Source organism: Podarcis gaigeae, assembly GCF_964106915.1.
Source record: "Podarcis gaigeae genome assembly, chromosome: 16".
In the NCBI taxonomy this organism is placed as follows: Eukaryota; Metazoa; Chordata; class Lepidosauria; order Squamata; family Lacertidae; genus Podarcis; species Podarcis gaigeae.
In genome coordinates, this window is record NC_139693.1 from 10,561,591 (window position 1) to 10,583,426 (window position 21,836).

At 48.6% G+C, this 21,836-nt stretch overlaps 2 protein-coding genes across 7 annotated transcripts in view; one reads left to right on the forward strand and one right to left on the reverse strand.

Annotated features, from left to right (window-relative positions):
* ASH1L (ASH1 like histone lysine methyltransferase) overlaps positions 1–1,381 on the reverse strand; it is a 79,331-nt gene extending 77,950 nt beyond the window's left edge. For all 3 annotated transcript variants that reach the window (XR_014558572.1, XM_083715475.1, XM_083715476.1), the window contains exon 1: positions 846–1,381. The gene's annotated coding sequence lies outside the window, so the exon portion shown is untranslated. The remainder of the gene's footprint in view (positions 1–845) is intronic.
* A 354-nt stretch (positions 1,382–1,735) lies between these two features.
* DAP3 (death associated protein 3) lies at positions 1,736–20,721 on the forward strand. Of its 4 annotated transcripts, none has more exons than XM_083715932.1 (15): positions 1,744–1,869; positions 4,539–4,567; positions 4,601–4,643; positions 5,631–5,680; positions 7,223–7,345; positions 11,448–11,549; positions 11,819–11,927; positions 12,775–12,867; positions 14,361–14,491; positions 16,329–16,409; positions 17,351–17,509; positions 17,646–17,705; positions 19,194–19,283; positions 19,983–20,100; positions 20,541–20,721. In XM_083715932.1, the coding sequence occupies exons 4-15, from the start codon at positions 5,639–5,641 to the stop codon at positions 20,624–20,626; spliced, it is 1,194 nt and encodes a 397-aa protein (XP_083572058.1). In that variant the 5' UTR covers positions 1,744–1,869; positions 4,539–4,567; positions 4,601–4,643; positions 5,631–5,638; the 3' UTR covers positions 20,627–20,721. The 4 variants fall into 4 exon arrangements, with proteins under 4 accessions (XP_083572056.1, XP_083572057.1, XP_083572058.1 ...); XM_083715933.1 differs by having other exon boundaries at positions 1,761–1,874; XM_083715930.1 differs by having other exon boundaries at positions 1,736–1,869; positions 4,539–4,643.
* The last annotated feature ends 1,115 nt before the right edge of the window (positions 20,722–21,836 follow it).

Here is a 21,836-nt window from a genome sequence, read left to right on the forward strand (position 1 = left end):
ACCACCACAAAACGGAGGCTGCAGAAACTCCACAAATGAAGCCACAAGGATTGAACGGCAAACCTCACAAAACGAGGGTGCAACGTTTACAAATACACACCCACCCAATAACGAAGCTGCAAAAAATAAAAAATAAAAATGCAACACACACACCTCCTTCACACACATACCCCCGAAGTCATGCTCCAAGAGCATGCCAGCCACCTACACCACCCACCCGCTCGCATAACAAGATCAAGGACCTCTCTTCAAAAGGGGAAACGTTGCACGTCTGTGTGTGTGTGTACATATCGAGTCTTGCACCTTGAGCCACCCACCGCCTCACAGCAGCAACCCAACTCACAGCAATCTTCCTTTTACTCTCTCCAACATGCTCCCCCAAATATAGCTGCAAGGATCCCCTTCTCCCCGCCCACCGAAAGCGACAACCAGCCTCTCAAGGATTTTGTGCGCTGCGTGCGTCTACATACACATCCAGCCTTGCACCTGAAACCCAAGTCCCCCGAAAGCAGTAATCAGCCATGCAAAAGATATTCCCTTTACTGTCTCGCTAACACGCCCTCCCTCCAAAAATAATAATTAAAATGCATCTGCGAGGATCTCCCCCTTCCCTCCCTCCAAGGCCTGGCTGTCAGGATCTCCCCCTGAGGGAGAGCAAACAGCCGGCGAGGCTTCCAGGATCCCCGCCAACGGAAAGGGCCTGTCAAGAGGAGCCCCTTCCGCAGCTCAGCCCCCTCCGCGCCCAGCGAAGGGGCCCGACTGTCAGGGACCGAGAGCCCCGCAAGCGCCGCCGCCGCCGCCCCTTTTCCCTCCCCGCATCTCCTCCTCCACCTCCCCTCGCTCACCGCGTCACAGCGAGGCCCGGCTCCGGCTCCTCCGCGCCCGCCTCATCCTCCCAGGCCGGGGCCAACCCGCCTTCGCGGGCGGGCAAGGCCAGGGCGAGACCCGCCGCCACTGCTGCTGCTGCTGCTGCTTCGGTTGCTGCTGAGGGAAAACCAACGTCTCTCCCCCTCCCACCCCAGGAGACTCGCCCCTCTCGGTTGCTTCAGCGGGCGCAGGCCTCCGCCTCTGCCTCCTCCGCCGCCGCCTCTTCGTCGTCTTAGTCCAGCCTGATCCTCCTCGCGCTGCGCTGAGGGCGGCCGCGGATCCAAAATGGCGGCAGCGGCGGTAGCAGCGGCTGTGGTGCTGGTGCTGCTGGTGGCGGCGGCGGCGCGGCGGCGGCGGCAGCCTTAGCAGCAGCAGCAGCAGCGCTCCTGCCTCGGCGCGTGCGCGAGGCGTCAAGCTCGCGCGCCGCGGCCGCCTCGCGCTCTCTCTCTCGCGCGCTCTCTCTCTCTCTCACACACAGAGGCAGACGCGAGCGAGGGAGCCTTAACCACGCCCACTCCCCTCTCTCCCTCTCTTTCTCTCTACCTGTGTGTGTGTGGTTTGCCCCGCCCCCTTCTCTCCCCCCGCCTTTCTGCTCTGCGTTCGACCTTCGCCTGTTTCCTATCTCGGAGGGAGCGCGAGAGCCTTGCCCTCCTTTCCCTCCCTTCCAGCCCCGCCTCCTCCTCCTCTCTCAAGCTTAGCCAATCACTGGAAGCAAACCGGCCCATGCCGCGCGCCTGGCCGATCAATCAACCCAGCCGGCCTATGCGACGCTCGACTCCCTCACCCTTTTCCCCGCCCCGGGCTTGCCGATCACAACGGCACGCTGGACTGCCAATACGTGCGCGGGTTTAGTCGGCCTGCTTTCTAGAGGAAGTGTGTCCCTTCAGGGCACTCGTACGTTAGGGAGCTTAGTCTTGAGCCTTCGCGCAGGCGTATATGTGCGGTGAGAGATATATAAACATGGCGGCGCCCGTGGAGAAGAAAAGTCTATAACGTGTTGAGGTGAGGTGGGTTCATTTCTGAGGTTCTCTCGTCTGTGGTGATAAAGTTGCCAGCTGCGTACTCTTCTGGGGAGATCGGCTTCTCTCCCCACCCCCGGTTTCCTTAATTTTTTTTTCAATTTCTCTAATCCGGAGTCGCTTCTCTTCATGTTTATTTACAAGTCTGGTATCCCGCTTCATAGCCCAGGGAGGGTCCCAAAACGGAGTGCTATTTTGCTATTATTTAATTATTGCATTTATATCCCACCCTTTCCTCAAAAGAGCTCAAGGTAGTGTTTATAGTTCCTCTTCACACTTCATCCCCATAACAACCCTGTGAGGTAGGTAAGGCTGGGAGGCAATGACTGGCCCAAGGTCACTCAGGGAGCTTCAAGACTGAGCTGAGGAGGAGGGGATTTTAACTGGTCGCCTAGGTCCTAGTCCAGCACTTCAACTACTCCATCACACTGACTCTCATTCATTTCACAACATACAATAATATAACAACCAAAATTGGTTTAGGTAGGTAGCCATGTTGGTCTGATGCAGTGGGGGGAAATTAAAAAATTGTACAGTAGCACCTTAGAAACCAACTAAGTTTGTTCTGGGTATAAGCTTTTGTGTGCATGCACACTTGTGTATCTGAAGTGTGCATGCACACAAAAGCTTATACCCAGAACAAACTTAGTTGATCTCTAAGGTGCTACTGGAATTTTTTTTATTTATTTTAATGAAAATTGAGTTAGTGTATTGTATCTGAGTAAACCTGGTGAAATTAATGGACATAGCTATCATAGGTCCATTCATTTTTGATGGGCTTTTTCCAAGTATAACTTAGTTTTATTCAACCCAATGTCTAATATTGGGAATAGATATGGATTGGTGGTCTTACGTTGCCACCATCATTCAGGTAGTATTTACCCCTCCGCTTCCTTTTTGGTGCTGCTCTCTGGCTTCTGCCTACTGGGAAGCAGAGCCCATTAGGGGTTCTCTGAAGAAGGGAGTTGGGCTGGAACTAGTGGAGTCCCTAAGGTGGTTGGATGGTGTTTGTGGTTGGATGGCAATGGTGTTTTGCATGCCGCATTCCGGAAACTCCTGCAGCCAAGCTGGTGCCAAAAGACCACATCAGCGAAGCCGAGTGAGGGGTCTTGTCGTCTGAGCAATCCAGGATCTACATACACACTACTCAGGCTTGCACCCTGGAGAACTCACTTACAATTTATAAGCTCAGCCTGATTGGTGTAAAATACAAACACTACAGGTTGCCTTTGACAGTGCGAGAGATCATTGTGACCCACTGGTCAGCAACTGCCCGCCTTAAGCTGGGCAACCACCAGTCAATAAAGTGCTGACTTGCCACTGTCTGCCTGCCTTAATGGGTGCTTGGAGCTCAGAGTATCATTCAACAAGCAGACTGAAATTCTGCACCAAGCAAAAAAGAAAATACTGTAAACAAATCCTCTTGCACCTAGCAAGGTGGGACATCAGGACCATATGTCCTGGCTTATCCACCAACACCAACCTGTTGCAGGTCAATAACTCACAGAAGATGGCCACCATTGACTGTGAGCTGAAAACACTCAACAATGGCATTGCCACTCTATAGAAGACCAGACTAGAAGAACTACACCTTTTTCTGGAAAGGAGGGCATTCAGAAGAACCATGTATTCATGCGTAGGCTTTACAATGAGGAACACCTTTCTGTCTGTGATAGAACTGCCAACCAAGGGCTCAGAACACTTGTTTTACTTCTGACTCTCAACCACAGATAACACAGACCTTTCCAAACTGTGTTGCGACACATTAGTGTGCTGGCTGCGGTGTGTAGGTGTGTCGTGAAAATGCTCCCTGCCCTCCTGGGGTTGCAAATGTGTTAGTTTAACCTACGGTTTGCTAGTAAAACTTAATTACTGCGTCACAAAATGATGCATGTCCAAAAAGTGTGTCACCACCATGAAAAGTATGGAAAGCTTGAGTGTCTATGCTCCCACTATGTCCTCTATAGGCCTGTGATGGGGGCAAGTCTTCCCTTGCTGACAGTTAACAGTTGCCAGGCAACTGTTCCCACTGATGTCCTCTGAGGCAAGGGAGCAGGACTGAGAAGCTTTTTCCTTCTTCTCCTGCTTAGCTCATAATTTCCTTTCTTTCTTCATGCACATCCAAACAAAGAAGCCCTTGAGACTCCCTGTGGGTGACCTTGGGCTAGTTGGTCTCTCGTGGACCAACCTACCTCTGTGGGGTTGTTGTGATGGGGAGTTGTGATGGGTGGGTTCCCTAAACCAGATGGATGGGAGGTTACCTGTTTCTAGATTGTAAACCACCCTGTGATCCTTGGATAAAATTTAATAAACAAACAAACATGGAGACCTACAGGTTCTCCATCACTTGGCTAACCTCTGACTTTCATCAAGAAGCATTACGTACCACTGCCCTACTTAAATGCTGGGATTATTAATGTCGAGACCTGTAGCTTCTCAAAAACCAATTGAATTGTAGGATTACATGTCCATAAGCATGACTTACAAAGTCAAACTGGGAGAAATTAAGCTTCATGCTGTTCCTGTTCAAAGTGACAAACCTGTTTTCCTGTTTTGGGTGGGGAGTATGTGTGCTGCGTATGGTCAAAGATACTTTTGGGAAATCTGACCTTGTGTCCAAGTAATTATTGTTGTTGTTGTTTTCCAACACAGGAAGAGTCCTGAAGAGAAAGCTATACCAAAGCAATCATAACCGAAATCCTCCATTTACAGGTAGAGTCAATGAAAGCTTTTTCAGACTCTACTGCTCATTGGAAGGTTGGTATTCTGATTTGAAGCTATCCATTACAATTTGGCTTATCTGAGAAGCAAATTCTGATATCCTGTGTTAGTTGCACATAGAGTAGACCCATTCAAACCAATGGACTTGCCCGTTGATTAATTTCATTGGGTCTGCTTGCAAGTATGACTTGGGTATATCCAAAAATGCTTTGGTTTACTTTCTGCTCACTTTGTGGGCTACTAACTAACAAACTAAAAACTCCTTCTACACCAAGAAGCTTGTGGGACGTATAATTAACTAATGGAACACACTGCATGAGATGTGGTGATGGCTGCTAGCTTTTTAAAAAAATAATGAAATAGCATCTCAAGCAATTCAGTCCTACACAAGTCCAATTAAGTTCAGATCTAAGCAGATCTGAGGTTTTATTTTTTTACAATCAAGCGGTATAGAAATTTTATGAAATGAATTATTGCATACGAAGAAGATTTCCATTTCCATATTTTTAATGAGAATGCCTTATTTATTCAGTTTTATGTTTTTGCAATGACCTCAAGAATTCTTGGTTGGGATGCATTCACCTTGTTGTTGGACTGCCATCCCCATCATCTCTAACCCTTGGCCCTGCTGGCTAGGACTGATGGCAGCTGGAATCTCACATGATCAGGAGGACCACAGACTCCTCATCCCTGCCCTAAAAGGATGTGGAGTAGTTACTAAACTAACACCAGGTAGAACAACAAAGAATATTGCAGGCTGACATTCAGACTTTTTAAATACTACAACTCTCATCAGCCCCAGCCAGCATGGACAGTGGTCAGGGTACCACATTGGTTTCCAGTTGCCTGCCTTCTGTTGGAAAGAAAAATAGCTTTTGGTCCACTTCAGGAAGGCAATTATGTGCTCTTAATGGATGTTCTTAGAGAGCTACCTTGAATTTTCAGAAAGTAAAGGTGCAAGTAGTTTAATAAATGCATAACAGCTTTCTGTTCCGAATAAGCTCTGCTGTTTTTCATTGCCAGGGGCAATAATGCTGAGGAATCTGAGGAGACTCGTTTGTCGGGGATACAAGGTGAGCCCACCCACACATCCCCTTCTGTGAGGGCAGCACAAATGTAGCTCCTGGGATATATATCTAGCTGGAACTGAATCAAATTTCTGCAGTTCTTTTAGCCTTTCTTTCCTCCCATCTGGAAAAACAGGAAATCTCACTTTCCTGACCTAATGCGTTTCTGCATAATTCAAATAGCTAATAGAAGAATGGAGATTCTGTGGAAACAGCTCCACCTTATGGGCTTTGGCAGCCTCAGTTTCACCCTATGGCTTCTTAGGTGTGGGGGTTCCCTTTGGAAAGCTGTCCAGACTCTCAGCCTTTGCTGGCAGTGGATCTTGGGCAAGGGCTACTTCTCCTCCCATGTGTGACATGACTTCCTGGCTTGTATTTGGTGATTCTTAGCTGAGGTTCCTATTCATTATGCCTTAGCTACATTGTTCACCTGCAGGGTTTCCTGGTCTCCATGGGAAAGGTCCCAGCTTCAGTTCCTGACATCTCTCAGTTTAATAAGAGGGACTATGAGGAGAAAGCCCTCCTTAATCTTATTTACAGTGGTGCCTTGCAAGACGAAATTAATTCGTTCCGCAAGTTTTTTCTTCTTGCGAGTTTTTCGTCTTGCAAAGCACGGTTTCCCATAGGAATGCATTGAAAATCAATCAATGCGTTCCTATGGAGACCGTCCGGGGGCAGAGGGGAAGGCGCGCGCCTTCCCCTCTGTCCCCGGACCCCTTTTAAACCAAGGGGCGGCAACGGGGAGAAGCGATTCTCCCCGCTGCCCCTTCCCTTGCTTTAAAACAGGCGCGCGCCTTCCCCTCTGTCCCCGAACCTGTTTTAAAGCAAGGGAAGGGGCAGCGGGGAGAATCGCTTCTCCCCGTTGCCGCCCCTTGGTTCGAAAGGGGTCAGAGGGGAAGGCGCGCACCTTCCCCTCTGTCCCCGGAGATTGTGGGGCTGGCAACGGAGAGAAGCGATCTTCTCCCCGCTGCCCCTTGCTTCAAAAGAGGTCCGGGACAGCGGGGAAGACACGAAGCAAGCCCCTAGGGAGATGCGTTTTGCAAAGCGGCTAAGAAAACGAAAAACTCCTTCGTCTAGCGAGTTTTTCGTCTTCCGAGGCGTTCGTCTTGCGGGGCACCACTGTATATACCATTTATATTTATATACCATCTGTATATAATGTTGAGCTGTCCTACCCCCAGGCCATTTTGGCCAGTGGGCAGACATGCCGGCTTGTTAATCCCCTCAAATCAGGCGACCCAGCTTCAAAGGAAAGAATCGGGAGTGCGTTCTAAAGTTCCAGTCAGGAACTCCTGAGCGCACCCAATCTCAGCACCGCTTGCTGTCACCACCAGTCAGCTGATAGACGCTTAAACAAGAAATAAATCAGAACCTAAAAAACCCCGCACACATCTATACAAATAAAAGACAGGTCCAGCAGATCCCGCCACAACAAAAGTGGCCTCAAATACTCTTCAGATTAAGAAGCAACTCTCTTGGAGGCTATCATCCTCTGCTGGAGGAGACTACAATGTTTTGCCATATATACAGTGCTCTTTCTTTCCCTAGCTGGAACATGACTGCTTTTTACAAGCCGGTCCCAGGAACTGGCAAAGCACTGCTGCTATCCAGGATCCCCACTTTGCACCAGAAAAGCCCAGAGCAATCTTCCGCACCAGCGAGAATGACCCGGTGAGTTGTTGTCGGGAAGGTGGTAGAAATATGAGAGTTCTAAGCAGCTGCCTTAAGGTGGCTGCAGTCAGAATGAGAGTGGTGGTGGTCTTGGTGATGCATGTGAACTTGGTGAGCGAGGCAGGACCATACTGCTTGAAGGATCAAGTACAACCTGGGGAAGGGTTGTAGCTCAGTGGTAGAGCATCTGCTTTGCATGCAGAAGGTGCCAGGTTCAATTCCCAGCATCTCCAGGCAGGCCTGGGAATTATCCCCTCTCCGAAACCTTGGAAAGCTACTGCCAATCAGTGTAGACATTGCTGAGCTACATGGACCAATGGTCTGACTTGGTATGTTGCTTTGTGCTTCTAGCCCAGCCTTGTGTTTAACAACTTGCCTGGTGGCTGCAGGTAACAAGGAACTCTATGCTGGTGGGTGAGTGGGATGGCAGAGAAGCAACAGAACTTTGCATCTTTCTTCCCATCCGCTTCATAGAATGCTTTTATTTTTTAGCTTACTGAAGACCCTCCTCTGTAGTGAGCATAGAATTGCAGGCTACTCGCCTTTTAGCAGACTAGTAAAATGCTTTTGTAAGGGACGCAGGTGGCGCTGTGGGTTAAACCACAGAGCCTAGGACTTGCCGATCAGAAGCCTAGGACTTGCCGTGACGGGGTGAGCTCCCACTGCTCGGTCCCTGCTCCTGCCAACCTAGCAGTTCAAAAGCACATCAAAGTGCAAGTAGATAAATAGGTACTGCTCCAGCGGGAAGGTAAACGGCGTTTCTGTGCGCTGCTCTGGTTTGCCAGAAGCAGCTTAGTCATGCTGGCCACATGACCCGGAAGCTGTACGCCGGCTCCCTCGGCCAATAAAGCGAGATGAGCCCCGCAACCCCAGAGTCGTCACGACTGGACCTAATGGTCAGGGGTCCCTTTACGTTTACCTTTAAAATGCTTTTGTACTCTGGTAAATTCAGAACAAAGGAAGCTGTCTTATAGTAAATCAGACCATTCAGCTCTCTAGCTCCGTGTTGGTTACACTGACTGGCAGCAGAGCATCTTCTTTGGATTGGAGAAAGTCCCAGGTTCAGTCCCTGGCATCTCTGGTCAATCTATTATTCTTTGATTTATTTAACAGATTTATAAATCATGGGCAGAGGCCATTTAAGTGGAGTACAAGATGAAAGTGGGATAAAACTCACAGCCCCAAATCATTCATCTAAAACTCTAAAAACCCAGGAAATCCATATCTACAAATTTGTGATCAATCCCATAAGTGACTGGGCCATGCATCAAGGGAAGCCACCTTGAATAAAAATATATCTTCAGTAGACGCCTAAGCATCATGACATTAGACACCTGTCTGATTTTGCTTTGGTCAGTTATTCCAGAGGGCTGGGCCTGCAGCACTAAAAGGCCAGATTCCAGTGCAAGTTAAGCACATTCCTGGGGCCCATGGCAGTGCTAAATCCAAGAGGATTTAGTTGCTGGGCAGAGATGGGTAAATGGCTAATGAGAAAGACCCTTCTCTGCTTGACTTCATGGAGAGCCACTGGTGATCTAAGCAGATGTTCATGTATGTTCATTAGATATTCATAGAGAAAGACAGTGACATTGGGGGCGCTGCTCAGCACTTCCCCAGCCTTGAAACTCTTGGGATTTCAGAACTTCGGCCCTCCAGATGTTTTTGGCCTACAACTCCCATGATCCCTAGCTAGTAGGACCAGTGGTCAGGGATGCTGGGAACTGTATTCTGAAAAAACATCTGGAGGGCCGAGTTTGGGGAAGTCTGTTCTAGAGCAGGGAAGGGGAGCCTGTAAGGACTTCCAGATGTTGTTGGACTACAGCTCCCATCATTCCCAGCCGTTCTCCATGCTGGATGGGACTGATGGGAGTTGGAGTCAAAGGGCATCCTGAGGGCTGCAGACTCTCCATTCCTGTGCTAGAGCTCACCCTGCATGTTGTTATTGCAATACTAATGAACTCCAGTTTTAATTACTATGTAATGTATCATTTGCTGTGAAATAATGTTTGCCTAGGATTTAAAGGATTCCCATTTGTTAACCATCATTGTCAACCGATCGATTGACTGCATATAATTCTGCTTTGCAAGTCTTCTTATAAGGCAGCTTTGAATGTCAGCTAAGAATCCCCACCTGATTGATCAGTGTTGGGCACAAATATGATACCTCTCTATACAAGACACCACTTTATATGCTGAAGTCGCACCTCTTCACCCTAGCCTTTGACAACTTATATGTACATATTTAACACCTGCCCTAATTTTCTGATGTAAATCATTTTAACTGATTTTTAAGATAGTATTTTTGCATTGCTGTAACCCACCCTGGGAAGGGTGCATAAGCAAGCTGTTGTTACTCTTCTTCCCTGTGACTTTTAGGTGAAGAGTGGGTAAAAAAGCTACTACTACTACTATTATTATTATTATTATTATTATTATTATTATTATTATTATTATTCCCTGCGGCCATGTGTCGAAGGGTGCATAAGAAAGCTAATCATCATCAGCGTTTGATAGCAGAAATAGCTGTGCTAGCATTGCAGCTGCTAAGCTGTTATGTTGGGGTTGGTTTTTTTAATGCAGATGAAATGGAACGGTGGGCTGTGTGTTCTAATAACAGACAAATGCCCAACCTAACAGGCTATCGCTTGTGTCATTGCAGCAGCAACAGCAAAAAAAAGAGACCAATCAACATTTAAACAAAAATTTCAAGTAACTCAGGAGGCTGCTGGTGGGGGCTCCTTCCTTTTTCACAAGCTCAAACCCGCCTTGGTTTCTCCTTTCCCGCCCCCTGCCAGCGGCACAAAAAATTGTTTGGGTAAATCGGCCTCCGGAGGTGCTTTACTGTGCCCGCTGGGAGCCTTTTGACTGCCGATTCTTCTGGGGTCTCCATGGAAACGGCAACAGGCAGGCGGACCCCGTCACATGACAGTCCCCCCACCCCACCGCCAAGCATCAGTGCCGAGAATGCCCAGATGGCAAAGGGATTGCCTTTGCCCTCTCAAGTCTGGGTGGCTGTTGCCAGGCAACTGGCCTCTGGGCTTATTTGTTCAACGGCAACATACACAATCTGGGCTCAGGCACCAGAAGCTGAAAGCAGACTCAAGAATGTCACCTTCCTCCAACACCTCCTGCCGTTCTTCCCGCCCACCACCCACCTGCATTCCCAGTTCAGCACCTGATTGCTTAAACTGCAAGGTTCGGAAGAACTCGGGGAATTCTGCTTCGGCGTGGTGTTTTGCATGTGGGGTATTCCCTGTGGAATTTCGCCTTTGGAGAATCTTCAGGCTTTCATTTAAAACGGGGATGGGGGAGCCCTTTTTGTTCCAGCCCAGGGGCCATATTCCCTCCTGGGCAACTTTCTGGGGGCCACATTCCAATGGTAGGTGGGGCCAGAGGCAAAAGTGGATGGAGCAATGGATGTGATTTTTTTATTTTATTACTGTTGTACAGTGGGCTAGTTTCTACACACACAGAGAAACACACACTCCTCTAGCCAAGCATGGAAGAGGCATGGCCAGGGTATAAGGACACATTCCAGCCAGGCAAGAACACCAAAGGAGGGTAGAAACAGGGCCGATGAGAGGTGTGCCCAGAGCATCTTGAGAGTCTCAGAGGGCCCCTGGACTTGGGGTTCCCCATCCTTAATGGCTTCTGGGAATCCAGCAAAGAAGCCATTCCCGTGAGTTGGCTTCTTGACATGCCAACCCCTGGTCACTTCCACAGGAAGCTGCCGTCAGACTGTGTTGGAGCCTTAGACCTTCTAGCTCAAGATTGTCTACACAGTGACTGACAAGGGCTTTCTAGGGTTTCAGGCAGGGGAGAAGCTGGTGGTTGCACCTGGGAGCTTCTGTCACCCTCCAAAGTGGGCCAGAGAAAGAGCAAGGCCATGGGAACATAGGGAGCTGCCTTCTACTGAGAGATAATCATAATCTTCTACCTTGCCTGTCCCAAAATTTCACCCAGGAAGGAGTCTTTCCCAGCCCTGGGGGATTGACCCTGCCACCTTCGGCATGCAAAGCAGGTGCTGTACCCACAGAGCTACAGTCGCAATTGGTTGTTTGATGCATTGTGTGTGCCTCCCCCCACCCTCCCAATACTGCAGGCCAATCACGCGGAAGAGCACATGGGACAATATTACACGCTCCCCCTCCAGGAGGTGAAGAAGGTGCTTCCTCACGGACTCCCAGCACGCTTCAGGTTACAGGTGATGTGTCTTCCTTGCAGGCCTAAAGGTAGAGGGGAGAGCAGCGGGATGGGACAAAAATATTGGGTCCCGGTCTGAATTAAAGTCCTCTTTCTCTGCCTTGAATGCAGCTGTACGTAGCTCTTCTCTGTCTCAGCAATAATAATAGATAATTTTCTTACTTGTATTCCACCCGTTGCCCCAGCCACTCTGGGCAGCTTCCAACAAAGTACAAAAACACAGTGAGACATCTCACTGCTTCAATGTTGTTGTTGTTTTGTTCGCGACAGATGAAAACCTTTGGCGAGGCCTGTTTCATGGTGAGGGAACCCGCTCTTGAACTCCTCAGCTGCTTAAAACGAACCAACTTTGCTCATCCAGCCATTCGATATGTCATCTGTATCCTATGAACCAGGGCAGCATTCGTTCTCCTGAGACCACCCTGCAGTTAGGCATTCTGGTAACAGGCAAGTTCTTGTCCTCATGAAACAGAGTGTGAGCATAGTGCCTGATCAATTCATTTAAGCAAGAGAAAACAGGGATGAGAAGACCGTCAGGGAAAAGAGGCTCAAGCAGCCTTGGTTGGCAAGGGGGAGACCTAGGCATTTGGGGAAAGGCGCAGCCAAAAATTTGGACCCAAATCTCCCTAGCTTTGTGTCTCCTTTGCACATTTACCCAGACTCCACCTTCATTCATGAGGACTAGAAACTTCCCTAAAAATTAGGAGCATGAAGCTTTTCATCCCAGGGGCCGCATTCCTGCCTGGACAACCTTCCAGGAGCCGCATGCTTGTGGTGGGCGGAGCAACAACAGTAAATTTTACCTTCGTGCTGTAGCCTGCTTTCTACGTACCCTCTCAAACCCCTTTGTCTTCTGTTCAGACAAAGCAAAGAAGTGTGATCGGAATTCACAGACATTTTGCCAGGCAAAAACACTCAAGGACAGTGGGAAGCGGGGCTTGTGAGGGGCGTGGCCTAGGTGGAGGGGGTGTGGTCTGAGGAGAATCCCACAGGCCAGACAGAGACACCTGGAGGGCCGCATTTGATCCTTGGGCCTGTGATACCCTACCCTGTTGTTTTTAAAGGTAAAATTCCTTCTCGACTTGTGTTCGTGTTGCTGTTTGTACCTTGGCTCATTCATTGCCCAACAGGGCAACCCTTAATTCTTACTTGAGTCATGAAGCAGTGGCGGGTATTAGGGTGGGTGCGTGGATACACCTGTTCTCCTTAGCAGCTTTTATTTGAAGATGGCGAAAAGACCACGGGGAAGACCATGGCCCTCTGCCACGCCATCCATTACTGTGCGAGACAGGACTGGCTCATCCTGCACATTCCAGATGGTAAGGAGCGAGGGGTCTTCTTCTTTCTGCCTGCCGGTCTGTATCGTGGCCTACAGCCAGAGTCTCTAACAAGCATCGTTGAAGCTGCACCACACTGATCATTTCTGTGTTCCCCAGTGCCTCTCTCTATCCCCGCTGCCTCGATTCCAACCCCACGCTTTTCTAATGAGTGTTCTTAACATTGTCCTTTTGTCACCGGTTGCCAGAGAAGGCCTGCTGTGAGGCACAAATGGCAGCGTATAAATATTTTGAAAGGGGGCTTTTTGGTTCAGATTGTAAGGGGAAGAGCTGCTGATCAGTGGGGAAACAACTGCTTTGCACGCTGAATGTCCCTGGTTAAGTCCCCAGTGGCATCTCCAGGTGGGGTTGGGAGTGTCCCCTGCCTGGAACCTGGGAGAGCTGCTGCCAGTCAGTGTAGGTAATGCTGAGCTAGATGGACCCAGTGGCAGAATGCAGCTTCCTTGTTAAATCAGCCCTTCACCCAGAACCATGAGGACTGCACTGTTACTTTATCTTGACGGGGAGCGCCATAGCTCAGGGGCAGAGCATCTGCTTTGCATACAAAAGGTCGCAGGTTCAATCCCCGGCATCTCCGGTAAGGGCTGGGAGAGACTTCTTGCCTTTCCACCCCTGTCTAACACACATATCCCAACCCATCAGGAGCATTTATTAGATGCAGCTACAGTGGTATAAAAATAGGGTTCAGTCATAACTCATCTGTTAGCCGCTGCAAGAACCACCATTCCCAGGACATGGAAACCATTGCAATTATTTACCATGGACCAATGGTATATGGTGCAATTTGGCAAACAGCATTGTGGGCAGAAAAATTAAAAGAAACACGACAATTTTCATGCAGTTTGGTGTAACTTTATTAATTATATGAATAATGAGGCATATGGCAAAACAGTACCCATGGTTTATAGCACAGTTTGGCGTGCATGAAGTAGATATTTTAATTTCCCCTTTTCTCCCTATAAATTCCTATAAAGCCCCATAAAATAAATGGTCATTGAAGCAGAGTAATGATCAACAATCTAAGTATATACATTATTATTATTATTATTATTATAGTTCATTTCACATCTGTAATTAATTATGATGTATATACTTTGACTCAACTTTGTCAGTATATTCAGAGGCATTTATCTGAGCATGTACTGCTGTTTTATTCTGACTCTCATTTTATGTAACTGTTGTATTTCTTATGTCTAAATGAAATAAAATATAAAAATAAAACAGGAATAGGGAGCCTCTGGCCCTTGCAATGTTGTTGGTCTCCATCTCCCATCAGCCCCAACCAACATGGCCAATGATCAAGGGTGATGGGAGTTGTAGTCCAGTATTACCCCTGAAGGGGCCACCAGGTTCCCCCATCCCTGCCTTAAGGTTCCTGGCTGAAGCTGTGAAGCCAGTGCTTTTGTTTGGACTGTAAAATGAGCATAGCACAAGCTTGCTGCCCATGGCCCTGCCTCTTCCTCTTCACACTGTAGCTCACCTCTGGGTAAAGAATTGCAAAGAACTGCTGCCCTCTTCCTACAACAAGGACCGCCTTGACCAGCCTCTGGAAGCCACAACTTGGCTGAAGAACTTCAAAATCACCAACGAGCGCCTATTGAAAGAGGTCAGTGGCAATGATGGCTGGTGCGGTCGGCAGGGACGCACTTAGGGGTTGGCTAGATTGCTGCTTCTGTCCAGTTCTGAATGTCTTGATTAACTCCTGAGCTCCTGTATTGTGGCTCCTGCAATCTGTGTCTGCAGCCAAGCCTGTACCATTACTTGGCTGAATAAAAGATCTCTTTCTTACCCACACACAAAAGCCTCCGTCCGCATGTGCTGGGCAGGAGTCAGGATCCTGCCCACTTGCATGCCTGTCCTAGAAAAAAAAGTTGTTATCTTGTGTCACAATATAGTGGGTGTCCAAACAGGATATAGTCCTTTCCTTGTTATCTGGCAAATATGAGTACAGTGGTACCGCGGGTTATGAACTTAATTCGTTCCGGAGGTCCGTTCTTAACCAGAAACCATTCTTAACCTGAGGCACGCTTTCACTAATGGGGCCTCCTGCTGCCGCCGTGCCGTTGGTGCGCAATTTCTGTTCTCATCCAGGGGCAAAGTTCGCAACCTGAGGTACTGCTTGGGTTAGCGGAGTTTGTAACCCAAAGCGTTTGTAACCCGAGGTACCACTGTACGTAGCCACGGCAGTGAAGACAATCCGAGCGAGAATCTTGAACCAGTCGACCGTGGCTTGCAAAGGCAGCTCTTTAATCTGAGCAAGTGGAATCTCAGGGTAACCCCAGAAAGTGTTAAGGTTTATTGGCTTGTAGCCACGATAGCCTTATCCTCCATGAATTTGTCTAATCTTAAAAGAAAATAAGGGACGCAGGTGGCGCTGTGGGTTAAAGCCTCAGCGCCTAGGACTTGCCAATCGAAAGGTCGGCGGTTCGAATCCCTGCGGCGGGGTGCGCTCCCGCTGCTCGGTCCCAGCGCCTGCCAACCTAGCAGTTCGAAAGCACCTCCGGGTGCAAGTAGATAAATAGGGACCGCTTACCAGCGGGAAGGTAAACGGCGTTTCCGTGTGCGGCTCTGGCTCGCCAGAGCAGCGATGTCACGCTGGCCACGTGACCCGGAAGTGTCTCCGGACAGCGCTGGCCCCTGGCCTCTTGAGTGAGATGGGCGCACAACCCCAGAGTCTGTCAAGACTGGCCCGTACGGGCAGGGGTACCTTTACCTTTTAAAAGAAAATAAGAAGAGCCTGCTGGATCCCAGTCCAGCATCCTGTTCTCACAGCAGATAACCAGAAGCCCCAGTGGGAGGTCTGCAGGTAGGAACCCATTACAACAGCAACTCTCTCCACTTGGGGTTCCCAGCAGCTGGTATTCAGAGGCACAGCGCTGCAAGTGGAACATAACCATCAGGACTAGTAGTCGTTGAGAGCCTTGTTATACAATGGCACCTTCATTGTATAGCGTCCCATGAAGGCTAAAAACACCTCTTTATCCTGGCTTTTGACACTTTAGGGGTGTTATTATTATTATTATTATTAACAGACACTGAGGTCCAGCCTCAAGGGCCATCTGGCGGTTCCCTCACTGCGAGAAGCAAAGTATCAGGGAACCAGGCAGAGGGACTTCTCGGTGGTGGCACTTGCCGTGTGGAACAAGGGAAAAAACAACTATCTGACTTTTAGAAGACATCTGTAGGCAGTCCTGTATAGGGAAGTTTTTAATATTTGATGAATTATTGTATTTTAATATTGTGCTGGAAGCCGCCCAGAGTAGCTGGGGTATAAATAACAAATTATTGTTGTTGTTGTTGTTATTAATTTATTATTATTATTGACTATCCTCTGTGAATTTGTCTAATCCTTTTTAAAAGCCATCCAATTTAGTGGCTACCGTTGCTGCCTCTCGTGGGAGCAAAATTCCCTTCTTAACCTATGTCATCTGTGCACACTGCAGATCAAAACGCAGCAGAAGTATATGTGGGGCAAACGAGACAGCACCGAGGAAGGCCGGCCCCTAATAGAAGTAGTGGAGCAGGTGAGGAAATGGACGCTCCGCCCTAAATCGCTGGGGAGTTGGACAGTGGGGCTAGGATGTGGGGTGGAAGCATGGTCTAATAACAAGGGTGGGGAAACCTCCGACCCCCAGAATGAGGGCCTTCCAGGCCTCTGCATTTGGCATTTGGCCACACCTGCTCTCTCCAGGCCACACCCCTCCAGGCTTTGCCCCCTCCTCCAGCGCTTTTGCCTGCCTAGAATGCATCCTTGAGGTTCCCCAATGCCTCAATGGAGGATAGGGAGGGATGTGTGAGGAAACAGACCTACTGTGCAAAATTAACATTCCTGGCTCCACCCACTTTTGCCTCTGACCCCCACCCACCTGTCCCCAGAAGGGAATGCAGCCCTCAGGCTGAGAGAGGTTCCTCTTTCACACCCAATCTAGTCAGTTGTCTGTGAGCAAGGAAGCTGCAGGGGGGGGGGTATGGCAGGTATGGCAGTCATAGCTGCTAGGTGGTGTGGTATACAGGGTCCGACTAGGGCCTGGGAGATCAAGGTTCAAATCCTTCTCAGTAGTGGCGCCCACCCTGTGGAACACCCTCCCATCAGATGTCAAGGAAATTAACAAATATCTGACGTTTAGAAGACATCCAAAGGCAGCCCTGTTTAGGGAAGTTTTTAATGACTGATGTTTTCATGTATTTTTAATCTTTTGTTGGAAGCCGCCCAGAGTGGCTGGGGAAACCCAGCCAGATGGGTGGGGTATAAATATTTTTATTATTATTATTATCATCATCATCATGGGCTGCCTCTCAGCTTAACTCATTTCACAGGGTTGTTGTGGAGATTAAATGAGGAGAGGGAGAACCACGTATGCCACACTGAGCTCCCTGGAAGAGGGGAAAAAGTGAAATAAATGAACAGGATGGGGCTGCAACCCCCAGGATCTCACATCTCTTTCTCTCCCTCCCCACTTTTTAGGGTTTAACTCGGGTGAAAAACTCCAGCGACGTAGTGGGGGTGGTCTTCAAAGAGCTGAAGCAGCAATGCCCGGAGGGGTCCTTCAGGCTGCTAGTGGCGGTGGATGGGGTCAACGCCCTTTGGGGAAGCACAACACTGAAGAAGCAAGACAAGAGCAATGTATGGCATCTAAGATGTGCAGGAGCGACAGGGGTGGGGGACGCTGCCTCATAGCCAGTCTCCTAAAACATGGGGGGAAGGAGAAAGCTGAAAGATACTCTTGGGTTTCCTGCCCAATTCTCTGTTTTGCCCTTAGGTCTCCCCAGAGGAGCTGACGCTGGTCCACAACCTGAAGAAGATGGTGACTAATGACTGGGTGAGGAGGAGGCTGGAGCTCCTTTCTTTTCCCAGTAGAAATCCAGTGGCTTGATAAAGCTGTTTGGGAGATGCTCCCAGACCAGCCAAGCTACATAGGCAGGGCTGTGGTTTGCATGTAATGCTAAACCATGGTTTGCTTAAGCCAGGCATGGGGAACCTCCAGCTCACCTACCAGATTTGTGCCGTTGTCTGTCCTCGAGTTAGGAGCTGGAAGTGGGGGTAGTAGTCACTGGGGCCAGGCAGATGTCTGGAGATACAGAGCACTGCCTCTTGCCCATTGCTTGCCTACCACATATCCACATATGAGTCATTTTGTTGTCACAGGGACAATTCCAGTTGACGAGCAGCTCTGTGTGAACGCTTGGGGCTGGTTTTATGGCGTTGAATACAGTGTCACTGGTGCTTAGAGGAAATCCATCCAACGTAAGTTGGATATGTATGGCCAGTGACCACGTATATGGGAGTTGCATCTCAACAAGATTCTTGAACTACAGTTCCCATCAGCCCCAAGCAGCACAGCCAGCGGTCAGGGATGATGGGAGCTGTAGTCCAGCAACATCTGGAGGGCCACAGGTTCCCCGTCCCTGATCTTGAGGGTCACACACGTTCCACATCTCCAACCCTGCTTCTGTCACCAAGCTGAGTAACCCACAGTGGGATCCTTGCCTCCATGCAGCCACTGATGGATAAAGAAAACTTTCCCAGAAGGAATACTTTGCATGAGTAGGTGGTTGGTTGGTTTGATTGATCTCTTATCACATTTCTATGCCACTTTTCGTTCACATGAATCGCAAAGAAGCTTACAAACAATGAATAGCAACAACAATCACAAACACAACATAAATCATACAGAATAATTAACAGATCATTGGTAGAACAATTATAACCTATTAAAAACACTATTAACAACTGAAAAAATAAGCTAAACAGCAAAATGGCAACAAAAATCATATAGGGTTCACCAAGTACTGCAGCATTTATACATAACTGTCAACTTTCCCCCTTTTTAAAGGGACATTCCCTTATTTCAAATAGGATTCCTCGCAAGAAGGGAAAAGTTGACAGCTATGCATTTATTATAATGTGTAAAACGAGATTAACAGCATTAATAAACTAGCAGCCAAAAAAACCCCCTAAGCACCATTGTATTCATACACTCTCCCCATGACTCGAAATCTTCCACTCTACTTAGTTCATTAAAAGACCCATGCAAACAATGCCTGTAACTCTGTTCTGAAGGCTCCTAGGGCTGGAGGTGGAGCAGCACAGGTGAAACCAACCAGCTCATGATGGCAAACAGAGTCTCTCTCCCCTCACAGTTCTTCCTCTGGAAACAGGCTCCTGGGGCTGGAGGGTGGGGCAAGGGAGGTGGGGAAAGCCATTGCCTGATGGCTAACAGAAAGTCTCTCCCCTCACCAGAGGAGAACAGGATTGCCTTTTCTGATGTGTTTTTTCTCTCTCTTTGTGTGGTTTCTTTTTTATAAAGACTGGTGGAGCCATCGTGACAACCCTCAGCCAGACAGGTGCTCTGTTCCAACCCCGCAAAGCTTACAGGCCCCAAGAATTGCTAGGAAAGGTGAGTCTGGCCCTGGGATGCTGCCAGTACTGAGTTGGCCGTACTGGTGGGGGCTGATGGGAGATGGAGTACAGCTGCCAGTACTGAGTTGGCAGTGCTGGTGGGGGCTGATGGGAGTCCAGCCACATCTGGAGGGGCACGGGTTCCTTATCCCTGATCTACAGCTTCAAAGCAGAAGCCGTAGTGCTTTTTATATTCCGTACAGCGTCTAGAACAAGGATGAAGAACCTGAGGGGCCCTCCAGGTGCTGTTGGACTCCATCTCCCATGAGCCACTGCCAGTATAGCCAACGGTCAGGGATGATGGGAGCTGAAGTCCAGCAGCATCCAGAGGCCCACATGTCCCCCCACCCCACCCTATGCTTAGGATATTTTATGGGACAGAGGGTCATGGATGAATGATAATCCAGCTTCTACCTAGGGTTTTAATAGGTCATAAGATTTTATGGTAACTATATTCGTAATGTATTTTTGTTGGTGTTTGTCCTTTGATGCTATGGCCTGTCGGCTACGCAAATAAAGTCTATATCGATCTATCTTGCTATGCAATTCTGTAATCTGCCTCATTTTGATTTGAAAGGATTCTCCCCAAACTTACCACCCCGCCATGCCCCCAAGACTCTTGGATAAGCGGAGGGAAACAGAACTGTCAGATCTCATATGATTAACCATTTGCTCTTCCTCTTCTGCCCCACCCCAGGAGGGTTTTGATGTCCTGGACCCCTTCATCCCTATCCATGTTCTCAACTACAATGACCGGGAGTTTGAGAGCTGCTACCAGTACTACCTGGAGCGCAAGTGGCTTCAGCATGAAAAAGGTGGGTCACAGAAGGGAGAGCTGAGTGAAGTATGGGAGGATAGAGAGCAGGTTGTATGGGAACTATCTTGGATTTTTTTTGGCAGAGGTGCAATTTACATTCCTTGTTCTGCCCACCTTTGCCTCTGGCCCAACCTGCCACCAGCATGCAGATCCCAAAAGGTTGCAGAGAAGGGAATGTTTCCCTCAGGCTGGGGGGAGAAAGATTGTTCTAACTAGATAATTGGGAGGAGAGAGAGAGAGAGAGAGAGAGAGAGAGGGAGGGAGGGAGGGAGGGAGGAGAGATGAGGCAATAGAACTGGAAGTGTAGCTTCTGCATGTCCAGCTTTCTTGGTTGTGTGTACATAACAAGCTGCAACCATTCTGACATAAACTCTCTCCATCCCCCTCCCCTTCTTCTTTTGCCTTTGAAATCAAACTCTCTTCACACTGTCGCACCAGCCAGCACAGATGAAGGCCGCAAGGAGCTTCGCTTTCTCAGTGGGCAGAACCCTGGACTGCTTGACCAAATCAGCTCCTTCTTGTGACATTGTGTCCCTCCTCCCCACCCCCATCCCAAAAACATTGGCATCACAGCCCAAGGAACTCCTTCCTGTTCAATAAAAAACCAAACAGAAAGCCACTTTTGTTTTAGCATGCTCTCTCTGTGTACTCGTGTGTAGGGTTAGGAAAGGGGGAGGGGGTATTTCTTGCTGCAGCGATATGACAGGGGTTAGGGAACCTGTGGTACTCTCATGGTTCTTGGACTCCAGCTCCCATCAGCCTCAGCTAGCATGGCAAATGGTCAAGGATGATGGTAGTTAGAGTGAAAGTTTGGTTAAGCGGAGATGGGTTTCTCTCTCATTTGGAATGAAGCTGCTCATAAGATGGAAAGGTGGATCAGTTCAGGATTGTAGCATTAAGTTTGATGGGGCAACACAGAAACCCAGAGCACCAAATATGGGAGACCATGCTCTTCTTAACTCAGACCTTGTTTTGTGTAAAATCCATTTACAGTGGTACATCGGGTTAAGTACTTAATTCGTTCCGGAGGTCCGTACTTAACCTGAAACTGTTCTTAACCTGAAGCACTACTTTAGCTAATAGGGCCTCCTGCTGCTGCCGCGCTGCCAAAGCACGATTTCTGTTCTCATCCTGAAGCAAAGTTCTTAACCTGAAGCACTATTTCTGGGTTAGCAAAGCCTGTAACCTGAAGCATATGTAACCTGAAGCGTATGTAACCCGAAGCTTATGTAACCCGAGGTACCACTGTATTAAAAAAACTTTTAGAAGCGTGGCCGCCTTGCGTGTTAAGTCAGCATATAATTGAGTGCTGAAATTGAGGTGGGAGGGTGTCTAGTACATTTAACCAAGCTGTGTAAGCATTCCCCCCCCCCCCCAGGAAACCAGCTCTGGGTAAACAGCAGTTGCCAGGGCCCCTGCAATGGGGGATGTGCTTTAAATATATGGTGTGTATACAGCCCTGGACTCAACTTTGCTGCAACCTATGGGGTGTTTTAGAAGGGTTTTTGGTCAGGAAATCCAAGCCAACATTGCCATCTTCTACCTGCACTATCCACTGTGTATGCTACATTGAGAGTTCTCATAAGAACCTCACTCAGCCACAGGCCCACAAGACAAAGGATGGCGGTAAGTGATTCAGACTATTTTTAAAAAACATAAGTTAGCATTGTTTTTCAACCTGAGCTAGGAAGAGCATGGACTCTGATAGCCTTGCTGTCCAATCACAGCTTCCAA